General features: G+C 50.0%; 1 protein-coding gene across 3 annotated transcripts in view; it reads left to right on the forward strand.

Moving 5' to 3' along the window:
• Positions 1-14,405, forward strand: part of RGS9 (regulator of G protein signaling 9) — a 75,832-nt gene that overhangs the window by 19,331 nt on the left and 42,096 nt on the right. For all 3 annotated transcript variants that reach the window (XM_081804611.1, XM_006741903.3, XM_006741901.3), the window contains 7 exons: positions 1,096-1,192; positions 3,473-3,523; positions 5,151-5,257; positions 5,427-5,478; positions 5,742-5,800; positions 7,103-7,179; positions 12,869-12,950. In XM_081804611.1, coding sequence (XP_081660737.1) covers positions 1,117-1,192; positions 3,473-3,523; positions 5,151-5,257; positions 5,427-5,478; positions 5,742-5,800; positions 7,103-7,179; positions 12,869-12,950 — 504 coding nt within the window. In that variant the 5' untranslated portion in view covers positions 1,096-1,116. The remainder of the gene's footprint in view (positions 1-1,095; positions 1,193-3,472; positions 3,524-5,150; positions 5,258-5,426; positions 5,479-5,741; positions 5,801-7,102; positions 7,180-12,868; positions 12,951-14,405) is intronic.

The following is a 14,405-nucleotide window of genomic DNA, read 5'->3' on the forward strand; positions in this document are numbered from 1 at the left end:
AAGCCAGAGCAAAGGCCCTGGGGCAGAAGGCTGGGTATGTGTTTGGCATGGGCAGGGAGCAGCAAGGTGGCCAGTGTGGCTGGATCGGAGGGAGCCAGGTGGGCGGTGGTGGGGGGAGAGTCAAGGGAGGAAGGGGTCCCAACCACATAGACAGTAGGGGAACCCTGCCATTGCCTTGAGTGGAATGGCCGATGCAGGGTTTCGAGCAGAGGAGTGACACCTTCTAAAATAATTGAACGACTCTCTCTGGCTGCCCACCTGAGAAGATACCATGGGGCAGAAGTGGCAAGCGGGGAGCCCCATTTCTTTGCAGTAGCTTCAAATGGATCTCCCTCCTTTTCTCCTCCTTGGCAAACTTCCTCATGCTTCAGCGTTCTTCTCTGTCGTGGGCCACATTTCCCGAGCTTGGGCAGAACCGTGCCACTGCCCAGCAGTCGCTGCAGGAGCCCAGTGCACACTCCGGGAGTGGCCTTCGAGGCCAGTTGTGATCCGGCCCCTGGCTGTCGTTCCTGCATCATCTGCCCCCGTTGTCTGTCCCTCTCTCGCCCTGGGCACTGGTGTCTGTGGCTTCTCACTTTCTGTCCAGCAAAATCCTCGTTTTCTTTTCTTTCTTTCTTTTTTTTTTTTTTAAAGATTTTATTTATCTATTTGACAGAGAGAGAGAGAGTGAGAGCAGGAACACAAGCAGGGGGAATGGGAGAGGGAGAAGCAGGCTTCTTGCCGAGCAGGGAGCCCGATGCGGGACTCGATCCCAGGACCCTGGGATCGTGACCTGAGCCGAAGGCAGCCGCTTAACGACTGAGCCACCCAGGCGCCCAAATCCTTGTTTTCTGAGCCTCCCCTTCTCCTCTGGGCCTGTGCAGAATCTCCAAGTCCGGGCACACTTCTCCGAGCTCCTGCACCCAGCGAGGGTGTTTGTGTCTGTGAATCACACGTTGAATCTAGTTGTGTTGGAATTACTCAGTGTCCAGCCGGGTCGCAAACTCCTCATGGACTCCCCTTCCCATCGTTTGCTCCCTCCGTGCTGCAGAAAGGGGCCTTGCTTGGCTTTTGAAACAGTTCTGGTCAGCTAGTGCTTTTGGTTCTGTTTTGCAGATCGAAGTCCTAGTGAAGGACATGCAGAACCCAGAGACGGGGGTCAGAATGCAGAGCCAGAAGGTTCTGGTCACCAGTGTCCCTCACGCCATGACAGGTAATGTATCTTGTGACTTAGTCTTGGCCTGGGACCATCCACACACAGGGCTTGGCAGTCTGTGGCTCGAGGTCCAAGTTCGGCCTGCGGCCTGTCAGCAAGCACGGATGCTTGATGTGTGGTGATAACTAGCAACTTCCCACACTGTGTCACTTAATAACCACGGTCAAGTTCGGGGTCGATGGGACCATCTGCTTTTTGCATATGGGGCCATGGACAAGCGGAGAGGTTCAGCCACTGGTCCCCCGGTTACTAAACTTGCACATGGCTGAGCTTGGATCTGACCCCAGCAATGTGACTCCAATGTCGGTCCCCTTATCCGCTGTCAGTGTGCATAAGCTACTTTCTTTCCTTGCACACAGGGCACACTTGGTTCCCGGGTTTGGGCGAGGCTGCCCACCTGCCATGTTTTTTCCTGTTCCTCCTGTGAGTGAATTTCAGCTGCCGTTGGAACAGGACTCAGGGGGAAGCCCTGGGTCTTGCATCAGCTCTGATACAAGCAAATTGGGTAATCAGCACCCAACTCCTTGGGGGGCAGGTGACCCAGGACTTCTGGGGATGAAGGTGGCTGACCTGGGAGCTTGCTGCGCTATTACACAGACCACGTGGTGCAGACGCTGGTGGCCCTGTAATCTTATTTGGTCTATTTTAGGAAGCAGTCAAATGGATGAGAAAACCCTTGGCTCCTTGGTGGAGAGCGCTAATCAGTCTGCTATCTGCCTGGGTCTCTCTCTCTCTCGGTCTGCATACCTCTGAGTAGCATTCAAGGAGACCCCAGGTGGAAAGTCTAAAACACCCAGTCCTAGCTAGGAGTTTATGTAGGATTTGAGATGAAGAATTTTGCTTTAGGACAGCCAACCAGGGGTGAATGAAACTAAGAGCAACAGACGAGAACCCACTGAGAGCAATAATGGTGGGCATGTGGGCATAGACAGAGGTAATTTCTGGACACTTGTGCCCCCAGGCATGGAGAGGAAGATAAGAATTGTAGGTTGTCCATCCTTAGCCATGCCATGGGCAGGTAATTAAGCCCAGACAGTGTGTGAGTGGGTCATAAGGGCCTTCCCTGGAGGGGCCCGGAAGAAATGCCCCTTCACTACCACTGAGGAGGGAAGTATTTGGAAAAGTTTAGCCACAAGGACACAGGCAGTGGGGTCTCAGACCTGGCTCCTCCTTCTTGGTATGTTCTGTGGGCCAGTTCCCACGCAGTCAGGACCAAGCTTGGCCTTTGTAAAGCAGGCTGAAGTTGCTGGAACATGTGGTCATTGGTGTTTGCAAGATGACATCTGAATTGGAGTGGTTGATTCCAGGCATCTTATCTTTCCTCGGAGTTGCTATTGCCCTCCTCCTCCAAGGAGCCTGTTCTGCTTATGGGGCTGCAGGGCCCAGGGTGAGGCGGAAGCACACAGCTTCCTTGCGGTCCAATGACAGTTCTGGATTGTTGGTGGAACTTGGCTTGCTTTGGTCCTTAGATAAAACTGAATCCTTGGGAGACGGGTCGGAGGGGGGTGCTCGTTCTCTGCTGATCTCTCCTGATCTCCTCCCTGTCAGCCTCTTCTGCTTTTTTTCACACCAGTCTTCACTCTGCATTGTCCCCAACCAGCCCCTAAGACTTGCAGAGCCCAGGGCAAGACTACAAGTGGAGTCCACATCCCCTTGTCCAAAGTTACAAATCAGCCCTCAGGGTGTTGCCAAAATACGTTCCATCCTCCTGATTTGACCAAAGTACCTTCACAATGACCTGATAGGCCAGGTCTGAATTTAGAATTTTCTGACTCCTCGGAGTTCCGCCTGGGAGATTGGGAGTCTAGGAGAACCATCCCTTCACCCTTAGCTCATCCCTACGTTTCCTCCCATCTCTTGCTCTGATTTACCTTCACGTGACCAGGCTCCATCTGGAGCCCCACAGACAGCATGCCTTGGGTCTGGTTTTATTCCAGCGTTAAGACTTAGGCTGTTTACTTCCTATCTGATGACTGATAGTCCATGCACAAATTGTTGTAAGGTAAGAAAATAAGTACTATCGAGGGTGTGTGGGGGAAGTTCAATGAGAAATCTGGCTGGAGTCAGATCCTGGATGACCCTGAATCATGGGCTGCAGGGTTTAGTGAACATAGTAGGGGGCAGTGGAGGGGAGTTCCTGAAAGTTTGGAGCAGAAGAGGGACGAGATCCCAGCTGAGCCCAGCAGAGACCAGTCAGGCAACAGCGTGGAGGAGGGTGTAGAGGTCAGGGGATGTGCTTAGAAGCTCTGACAATGGCCAAATACTTCTGGTTTGCAGGAAGTGACGTTCTACAGTGGATCGCCCAGCGGCTTTGGATCTCTAATCTGGGTGAGAGCTCATCCGGCACCCCTGCAACAAGGACAGCTGTGTGTGCAGCGCCCCCAAAGAATCTCTGGAGGGTGGAGACTAAGCAGAGGCTTAACCTTTGTCTCTCAGAAATTGACATCAGAGAGACAAGGCATTCACGTGTAAAACAACCCGAATCAAAAATGAAGGCATGATAATCAGGGGGAAAAAAAATAATTTTTCATACAAAATATTGAGAGCACATGAGTAATAGGTAATTGGGGAAGAATCAGCCAAGAGAGAATTCTTGGAGGGGTGATGCACACATACAGCTGGTTTCGAAAGAAGGGATGCTTGTGAATTGTGGAGGGGAGCCCTGAGGGTCTGTCTTCCTGGGGGAACTAGCAGGAGCTGTGGTGTAGAAATGGAATGAATGAGACAGGGAGCGGGAACAAGTGGAAATTGGGAGAAATGACTTCAGCTGGGTGTGGAGGGTAGTGGAGGGGTAGGGATAGGAGTATAGTTGGCATGTTTGCAAATTGCAAACTTTTTTTAAAAAAAGATTTATTTATTTATTTGAGAGAGAGTGAGTGAGCAGGCAGAGGGCCAGAGGGAGAGGGAGAACTCCAAGCAGACTCGGCACTGAGCCTGACTCGGGGCTCGATTCCAGGACCCCAAGATCACAACCTGAGCCGAAATCAAGAGACGGATGCTTAACCGACTGAGCCACCCAGGCGCCCCTGCAAATTCCAAGTTTTATCTGGGAGACAAGTAATAGGAAGCCATGGGGGATTTTTGAGCATGGCAGTATGCATGATAATCATACGTTAAGCTGGGATGTTTGCAGCAATTTGAGGGATGGATTGGAACAGAAAGAATCTGAGGAACAGACCTCCCACTAGAAAAAAAGGCTGTTGCTACAACAAGGCATAAAACATGAGGCTTGATGATGGAGGGAGTGAGACACGAAGAAGGAGGTATAGGGAGAAGGTCTTCTCAGGCTTTGGGGGCTGAGATGGGGATGGGATGTGGGTTGGGGCCTTGGGCCTGAGGACTGGAGGGATGGAATTCTCTCTCAGTGATGGATGGAAAGACACCTGCTTCATTGGTGCCTCTGAGAAAGAGCCAGGAAGGTTTTCCTTTAACTGATGCAAATCCAGAAACAAGACTGTGTTTCCAAGCTCAGTGAAGGTGGGTGGGAATTAAAGTGAGGTGGGGGGGAATGGAATCTGGACCTGGGATGCAAGCAGAATTGAGCTTGGGATAGAAGTTGACAATAAACTTGGCCTCCTCTTTGCTTTCCTCTTTGAGTGAGGAACTTTCTGTAGGTCAGAGACATTCCCTGCTCCCAGGGACTTCTCCAGACCCAAAGGGCCCAAAGAAGCTTCTCCAAACACCTGTGGTACCCATTAACATTTGGGTTCACTGGCTCCCCCTGGACTTAGGAGTTGTCATTCTCAGGGGTCAGGCTGTGGGAATCTTCCTCTTACCATGCTCCCCAGCTGATATTTGCCCATAGCCAAGTTCAGGAACCACTGTCCTCACTCCTTGGATTAAGTGCTGTTAGGATGGGGGCACCTCTCCTGGAGTTTGGGGTGCTGTGTGGGGGTCGGGCAATGAGCCTTCTGTGTCTGCTCTTGACTTCCATGTCTTAACTGTTTTTTCTCAGAGGCACAGAACTTGGGCAACTTTATTGTCAAGTATGGCTACATTTACCCCCTGCAAGATCCCAGGAATCTCGTTCTCAAGCCTGACAACAGCCTCTACCGATTTCAGGTAGGTCTTGGCCTTGACCTTGGTGTTAATATGGGATTAATCTTATCTGAGAAGGTAATTGTGTGGTTTCATATCCTCACAGTAGTTTCATCTCAAGCCACAGGGCTGGGGGCCCAGGGGGACAGTCACAGCCCAGTGTTTAAGTATGGTTTCCTGGTTTCTTTTGTAGACGCCGTATTTCTGGCCCACCCAGCAGTGGCCAGCTGAAGATACAGACTATGGTAAAACTCCAGCCCCCTATGCTTTTGCTAGCGCTTAGCATGCTGCTTATTTACTTGCCACATTTTGGTGACATTTGTCTTGCTGTCATCATGACCTTTATGTCAGTTCACATCTGTACTGGGAGTGTTCTCAGGGAAGGGAGCAGGGGTCTGCTGAGACTTCTTCCCACCAAGCCAAGCACAGCAGCCTCATGCACATAAAGGCTGCAGATGCAGTTTTAAAATATGGTGATGATGGAAAATGTCATTGTTTTCTTTTCCAGCCATCTATTTAGCCAAGCGAAATATGAAGAAGAAAGGGATTTTAGAAGAATATGAAAAGGTACAGAGATGCTTTCAAGTACAAGTTGTTATAGTTGGAATAGTCTTGAGCTGTTTTTTTTTCTCTTTCCCCTTTGCTACATCATATGTACCGTCATCATCCATCCATCCATCATCTATCCATCTATCCATCCATTCACCATCCATCCACCATCTATCCACCATCAATCCATCCTTCATCCATCATCCATCCATCCATCCATCCACCCATTATCTATCCATCCATCCATCCATCCATCCACTATCTATCCAGCCATCCATCCACCATCCATCCATCCACCCACCCATCCACCCTTCATCCACCATCCATCCATCCATCCACTATCTGTCCAACCATCCATCCACTATCCATCCATCTACCAACCCATCCACCCTTCATCCACCATCCATCCATCCACCCACTGTCCATCCATCCACCTACCATCCATCCATCCACTATCTATCCAAATATCCATCCATCCACCCACCCATCCACTCTTCATTCATCATCCATCCATCCACCCACTGTCTATCCATCCATCATCTACCATCCATCCACCCACTGTCTATCCATCATCCACCATCCATCCACCATCAATCCATCCACACATCCACCATTCATCCATCCACCATCCATCCATCTATCCATCCACCATCCATTCATTCATCCATGATCCATCCCTCCATCTATCCATCCACCATTCATCCATCTATCTGTTTAGAAGCAGCTCCTGAAATAAATTTGTCCCCATGTCAAGCTTCAGTTTCTCCTGCTGTAATTTAAGCTCTTGCCTCAGTGACTACTGGACACACAATAGTTTGTGATGGGAAAACAATAGTGTAGCTTTTGTTTTAGGCCAGATGAGTCAGATTTCTCAAAGAACACACCCAAGCCCTCAAAAGGCTAGATTTCTGGGCAGACAGCATTAATCTTGCTGTGTTTTTATTATTTACAGACATATTTTTGGAAGAGCCAGCATCATGCCAATGTTAGGACTTGTCTTTGTGCATTTGTGATGCTCTGTCGTTGAATACTGAGTTTCTGTGTTTTCTCCCACTCTATTCTCCTCTTCCTAATCAGATTTGGGATATATTTATTTAAAAAAAAATCCAAGCCAGGGTGTGGCTTTTGTTGTAAAGGCTTTTTGAGAATTTGGTGCTACCCTTTGAATGCATGTCTTTGCAAAGCTGGGATGGGAGATCATTTGGCTGGGGCTAGGTTGCTGCAGGGCCAGAGGCATGCCCTCAGTGACTTAGAGCTCTCTGCCCTCTGCACACAGCGTATGTCATGGGGCTTAGTGTTCTTTTCATTTTCCATTTCTAGGAAAATTACAATTTCTTGAATAAAAAAATTAACTACAAATGGGACTTTGTCATTATGCAGGCCAAAGAGCAATACAGGTAAGCAAAAGATGATGTTTGTCCACTGGTTGTCCTTTCTTCCTCCCTTCCTTCTTTGTTTCCTTTTATTCAAATAAACCTTTATGGGGCATTATGTGTCAAACACTGGGCTAGGCCTGGGGAGTATAAAGGCACAGTCTGGGATCAGGCAGATGAGCAAACAGGCCATGATGCTACACCGAAGTGAATGCCTCACACAGGGGTTTCCAGAAGGAGCTGGAGAAACAACATTGAACCTAGAGGCTGCATAGGAGTTTCCAGGTGAACGATGGTGGTGGTGGATGGAGAGGAAAGGCAAGGTATAAGGAAGGATCTCCTAAGCAGACAGAACCAGAGTCTAGAGTCCAGGGAACACCTACTTGATGCAGTTCTGTGTGGCTGGAGCAGAGAGCATAGACCCTGGGACTGACAGAAGTGAGACCCGAGATGTTAGCAGGAGTAGATCATGAGACTGTTTTGTGCAAAGGGCCATGGGGAGCCATAAAAAGATCTTAAGCGGATTCGAGCGGTAGAACCACTCACTGCAGCTCTCATTTGCCTGCTGTCCACTTCAGAACTAGAGCCGGAAGTCCCTGGAAGGCTCTGCCTTGTCTCTGAGAGCCAGATGTAAATGTTAGAGAGAGTGAATCAGTCAGGACAAGGTCAGGTTGTCGTAACAAACAGCCCCCAGGTCCCGAAAGCATGAAACCACAGGTTCATTTCTTGCTTGTGTTACATGTCCACTGTGGGTTAGTGGGGCCCTGATGTGCTTTGTGCCCACTCCAGAAGCCATGCTGAAGGAGCAGCACCATCCAGGCTTTGCCTGTTGCTGGAGCAGAGGGAGACAGAGCCTGTGCAGGTCACAAGTGATGGATGTCACTTCTGTTCACAAATCATTAGCCAAAGCAGCTCCTCATATGGTTGTGCCCAACTTCAAAGGCATTTGGGTAGGGATGTACAATCCTACCGTGGGCCTGCAACATAGGGGAGTCAGGAATATCTGGAGACTGATACCATATATTACCAAAATGGGTAAGTCTGGCTGGCCCAGGCTCACTCACTCTGGCAGGTCCAGTTTCTGGAAGGTCTACCTTTGCTGGTGCATAGTTGGGCTGGACAGTGGACTCTCATCAAGCAGCCTTAGGATTGGAGTAGTGGGGATTAGTTAGGGCTCTCTAGAGAAACAGAAACAGTAGGATATATATGTATGTATATATATTGAGAGATTTATGATAAGGCATTGGCTCACACAATTACAGAGGCTGAGAAGTTACAAGACCTGCAGTTGGTAGGCTGGGGACCCAGGAGAGCTGGTGGTTTAGGTTCGTCTGAAGGCTGGCAGGCTTGGGGACCCCGGAGCTGATGTTTTAGTTGAGAAGGCAGGAATGTCCCAGCTCAAGGCCATCAGGCAGGAGGAATTCCTTGTCATTTAGGGGAGTATCATCCCTTTTGTTCCATTCAGGTCTTCAACTTAAAATACCCCCCTCTGAAAACACCATCAGAGGCACACCCAGAATAATATTTGACCAAATATCTGGCCATCCTGCAACCCAGTCAAGTTGACACATAAAATAAGCCATCAAAGAGGTGAGCACTGTTATGCAGGAGTGCTGGGTCCGGAAACACAAAAATTCTAATGGCAGATGGCTTTATTGCCTTGAAGGGGGGATATCTGCTCTGAGGCTTGAGATTCAGGTAGAGGAGCATTGCTCAGAGACCTGGCATGGGCCTTTCACCATTGACATGTTTCTGCTTAAGTATGTTTGAGACAGAGCAGTTGGGGGGAATGCTCTAACTTCCCATCACTTGTATTTGTTCATAAGGCTTCATGGGGTGAGTCCTGTGTACTGTCTCCTTTCGTGTTGGTGAGAGGGAAGTGCTCACAGCAGTAATTCTTGTCACCTCTACATCCACAAATGGGGAAAGTGAGGCTTAGAGAGTTTAAGCAGTCCGTGGCAAGGTCACTCTGTGAGGTAATGGTTGAGCCTGGGCTAGTATTACTTAGTTCCAGTCAGTGCACCAGTTTTGATTTTCTACTGGGTTCCACACTGGGCCAGAACCCTTTCATCCTCCTCCAGCTCTCTGCTCTGAGCAGGATAGCCCAGTGATCCTGAGGACTGCAGACCCTGACAAATGCCTTTCAGGACACGCTAGCTGCCTGTGCAGCTCAGGGCTATTCTCAGTGGCTCCCACAGGCCCCACCACTCGGGCCTTTGCCTCAGCCTAGATAAAGCTCTGTGCTGCCCATGTCATAGGACATCTTCTCCTCCATAACTTCTAGATGCCTTGGGATGAGAAATTCATAAAAGGCTCTCTCCTTCTGAGATCCTGGCTTTCCCTCACTAATTCCATTGCTTGACTCAAAGCCTGCGTCCAATTTCAGATATCGTGTCTGCAGTGGCTAATTTTGTGTGTCAACTTGTCTATACCATGGTGCCTAGATAGCTGGGCCACCACCAGTCTAAGATGACATGGTGAAGTTATTTTTTTTTTTTTTAATTTTTGATTTTTAAGTAATCTCTGTACCCAGTGTGGGGCTCAAACTCACAACCCCGGGATCAAGAGTCTCATGCTTCACCGACTGAGCCAGCCAGGTGCCCCTGTAAAGGTATTTTTTAGATGAGATTAACATTTACATCAGTAGACTTTGAGTAAAGCAGATTGCCTCCAAGTGTGGGTGGGCCTTACTAATCAGTTGAAAGCCTTAAGAAAAAAGACAGGATTTCTGAGGAAGAAGGAGTTCTGTTTCCAGATTGCCTTTGGACTCAAATTGCAACATCAGCCCTTCCCTGGGTCTCCAGCCTGCTGGTGTGTCCTGCAGAATTTAGACTTGCCAGACTACTCAATGTGTGTTATTCCTTAAAATAAATAAATTATGCCTCTATCTATCTATCTATCTATCTATCTATCTATCTATCTACCAAACAGTCTACTGTTTCTGTTTCTCTGCAGAACCCTGATTAATACAAACACAGGGTCTTACCACAAAATTAGGTTGGCCGTATAGGTTGGCTCATGAGGTAGCCATTTTGTTATACTGAGCCTCTCCACACAGACCTCTTTTCTGAACCCCAGACTCAGTATCCAGCTACTTAACATCTCAGGATGATGTCACACCTCAAACTTAACTTGTTCATATTGGACTGTTTCTCTCCCTCATACACCAAACCTCTTCCTCTAGTGTTACCCACATCAGTGCAGGGAACCCCATTTACCTCCCGCCCCCAAACCCCCATGCCCAGTGTCTAGTAATCCGGTCCTGTTGCCACCCCTGGCAAAATTCCTTCTGCCCCACCTGCCCCCTTCTGTCGGCCCCCACCTCCCTGCCCTGGTTGAACCAACCTCACTGTCACCCAGGCTGTGGCCATATCCTCCCAACTGGTCTCTCTGCTCCCATTTGCCCCCATTTTTGAAACCCAGATAGGGTCCTATCACCCTTCAGAGAGAGATCTCTCAGTTCGAATGTCACATGCTCAGAGAGGCTTTGTTGATTAGTTGTTAGTGAACAGAGATCATCCTAACACTTAGTAGCTCAAAATAGCAACAGTCGCTCTATTATTTTTCAAGGTTTCTATTGGTCTGGAATTTGGGAAGGGCTTGGCTGGGCAGTCCTGGATCTGAGTCTCTCAAGTGGTTGCAGTCCAAGGGCTGGAGATGGGGGCCTGTAGCCCTGACTGGGCATTTCTCGTCCTTGTCACGGGGCCTCTGGACCTCTCTGGGTGCCTTGTGCTTCCTCACAGCATGGTGGTACTGGGCCAATCACATTGCTTACAGGTGGTTGGAAGCCTCGAGGGCAAATATTCCAGTGAGGAGGTAGCTCTCTCACCTTTTATGGCCCAGCCTCAAAAATCACAGAGGGCCATTTCTGACATACTGTGTTGGTTGAACAAGTCCCAAGAAACCCACCTGGTTTCCAGGAGTGGAGGACATAGACCCCCCTCTCAGTGGAAGGAGTGTCAAAGAATTGTAGACATATTTATTTATTGTTTTTTTCAAGATTTTATTTATTTATTTGACAGAGAGAGACACAGCGAGAGAGGGAACACAAGCAGGGGGAGTGGGAGAGGGAGAAGCAGGCTTCCCGCAGAGCAGGAAGCCAGACGCGGGGCCCGATCCCAGGACCCTGGGATCATGACCTGAGCTGAAGGCAGACGCTTAACGACTGAGCCACCCAGGCGCCCCCCGAATTGTAGACATATTTAAAAAGCACCACAGTGGCCCTCCCTGATTCTGCACTAGAGCACCTGAACTTTTCCTGAGAGCTCATCCTGCAATTTGTGATTTTCTATCTATTTCCTCTTTGTTCAGTGTTTAGACCAAAAGCTGCTCAAGGGCATGGCATATGTGTTTGTGTTCGCTCAGGCCGCCAGGACCAAACACCACACACCGAGTGCCTTAAACAACAGACATTTATTTTCTCGCAGTTTTGGAAGCTGGGAAGTCCAAGCTCAAGGTTATGGCAGGGCTTACTTTCTGGTGAGGACTCTCTTTCTGGCTTTCAGATGGCTGCCAGTGTCTTCTACTGCATCTGTCACAGAAGAGCTGCAGAGCAAAGCCAGAAAGGACCATTATTGTCAATCAGCAACCAACTGTATTTACCAGGCTCTCCAGCATGGTGGAGACTCCACAGTGCCCTGGGCCGTCTGTGGCCCATCCTCCTGAGGCCATAGGGTCGTTAACCTGGTGGAAAATGCAGTTAGGCTGGCAAATGGAAGTTGAAATGACAGTGTTTATATTTAATTTCCAGGGGAGGTTGGCAAAACAGCCCGCCGGAATGGCACTCTCCACCCATCTGGCTCTCTAGATGTGATGATGTTATTCACAATACGCTAGTGGGCCCATAAATCTGCCGTCTCTGTCTTGTGGAGGGCATGTGCGTCATCCCGCGTTGCCTGGGCATACAAGCGTCAGCGTGTGAGCGCAGGTCGCCGTGGAAATGGTGCTGAATGGGACCCGTGGCTCGATCATTAGTGTGGCCTGGCTTCCCTGGGAGGAGAGCGCAGCATCGTTTCCTCTCCATCGTGGGGAAAGGGGAGATAGAGAAAAGAGGGATCTCTCTTGATGATCCCCACGATCATCAGTGGGGTCTAGAGAAACCCTAACTTGGCACAAGGTCTCTGAAGTGACGGAGCGGCCCGGATAGAGGGGAGACACATGGACCACCCCCCAGCCCCCCGAGGCCCCGCATTTTGCCCAGCACTGAGCGTGGGCACGGCCTGCTGCCCACTTGTCCAGATGTTGACGATGTTGTTTATCAACGCAGGGAAACATGAAGCCAGGGGGTGAAATGTCAGTCCAGAATGTCCTCCACCCACTGCAGTGGTTGGTGCAAGTGGTGGAGGTCCGATGCTGGGGCCGGTCACGCTGGGGTGGCAGCATGGGCTCTGCTCTGAGGCAGAGCGGGACCCTGGGGCCCGATGTGGGTTCGAGTCCCACTCTGCTCCTTGCTGACAGTGTGACCCTCCGAGGGGCATATTCAGTCTCTCTCTGCTGTAGTCCCTGGAGCTGCTAAGTCAGGGGGAATAGGTCACTGGGGGGATTAAATGAGTCAGTACTTGTGTGATGTTAGTGTTTGCTGTGATTATTATTACTGCAAACACAGATTATTTGGAGAGGTGGGGAGAGTGGTCTGGGTCATCAGGAATGGGGTACATCACTGAGCAAAAGATGTAAAGTCTTACTGGCCTTTATGTGGCTTTTGGCTTTTCAGGACTGGAAAGGAAAGGACTAAAGCAGACAGGTATGCACTGGATTGCCAGGAGAAGGCATATTGGCTGGTCCACCGATGCCCCGTGAGTATTAGCCTTCCTGGCTTCACCCATCTTATTCCTTCCCCACTCCCACCCTGTACTCACCATCCCTTTTGCTGGCTCATTTCCTGCTGGGGCTGCAACTGAATCAGCAGGAGGGGGTTGCTCAGTGTTGGGTTAGCCTCCGAGCGCCTCTTGGTGGAAGAGGAAAGGGGCTGCCTGGATGGACCGAGTTTGTGGCTCATCTGATGGTGTTGGGTCTAAGCGAAGTGACTTACGGGAGGAACCCAAATGAGCTTGCCTTTTATGAGGGCTGAATTTTTTTTTTTTTTTTGCCATGACAACTTGGAAAACGATTACAAGAAGAAAAAACTAGAACGCAGGATTTCCATAAAATGCGGTTAGAAACTGGAAGTCTGCACAGCCCAAGCCAGGCCTTGTGTTTCTTGCCCCGCTCCTTTTCCTTTTCCAGCTCCATTCCCAGCAGCTGAGGTGGGAGGAGGTGAGAAGGAGTGAGTGTGTGCTCTGCCTCAAGGCTTAGGGCTCATTGTGTCTCTGGCTCAGGGACTTTTTGGGGCCCAGAGGGACAAGCTGTGCATAAGTAATGTGACTTGTTATGGCTCATTATCAGGAATAGTCACCCACTGGGGTTACCTCTGCTGCCTCAGTTTCCTCCTGGGGCAAACCCGGGTGCTGCCTGTGGGTCACTGAAGGTGGGAGATGTCAAAGGGGTTCTGAAAAGTGAAGAGGTCAAAGCGAATGTTGTTCATCTTCCTCCTTTAGTTTCCCTGCTGCTCAGCTGCCCAAGTTCTCAGAACCAGAAAGTGAACTGGGTCAGTCGTGGCGCCAAAGCTTCTGGATTTTGGAACTTTGAGCTCATCAGATTTTGGCTGTTTTGCTTATTTTCTTTCTAAATTCAAAACAATACTCGTATGGTGTTCCATCTGTGGGGGTGTTGGTTTCCATGCCTCGTTGCTGAGGTTAAGGTCCTGGGGTTGATCCCCAAGAAGCTCGTCTGGTTTTGCTTTGTTCCAGGATTCCTCCTCCCGACAAATCAGTTAGCTGATGCCTGACACAGGTCGCTGGGTGAAGGAGTGCATGGCTGGGATGACAGGGTCCTAGAGAAGCAGCCAAGCACACGCCCCGCCCCCCCCCCCCCCCTTTGTAGCTCAGGAGTGAGATCTTTGTATGAGAAGGGCACTGGCATGGTTCAGCCTTGCCTTCTATCATCTGTTCCTGAAGGGGGAGCCTGGGTGGGGATAAGGCACATGGTGGGGAAGCCCCTCACTGGGCAAGACGCCCTGCTGCCCGTGGTGCTTGTGATGGAGGGGATCCCGCTCCTTGCAGGGAACGGCTTCCACATTACCTGCAGAGACTCCGTGGTGGGGAAATACCCACCTGGCAAAGTGGCATAGACTGACTGTGCCCAAGACCCCCCCCGCCACCGGTCTCTCTCCTCCCCTCTGTCCTTGCCACCAGCAGGCCCGTAGGGAACCA

Source organism: Leptonychotes weddellii, chromosome 15 (genome assembly GCF_054177405.1).
Source record: "Leptonychotes weddellii isolate Sample4059 chromosome 15, ASM5417740v2, whole genome shotgun sequence".
Taxonomy (NCBI): Eukaryota; Metazoa; Chordata; class Mammalia; order Carnivora; family Phocidae; genus Leptonychotes; species Leptonychotes weddellii.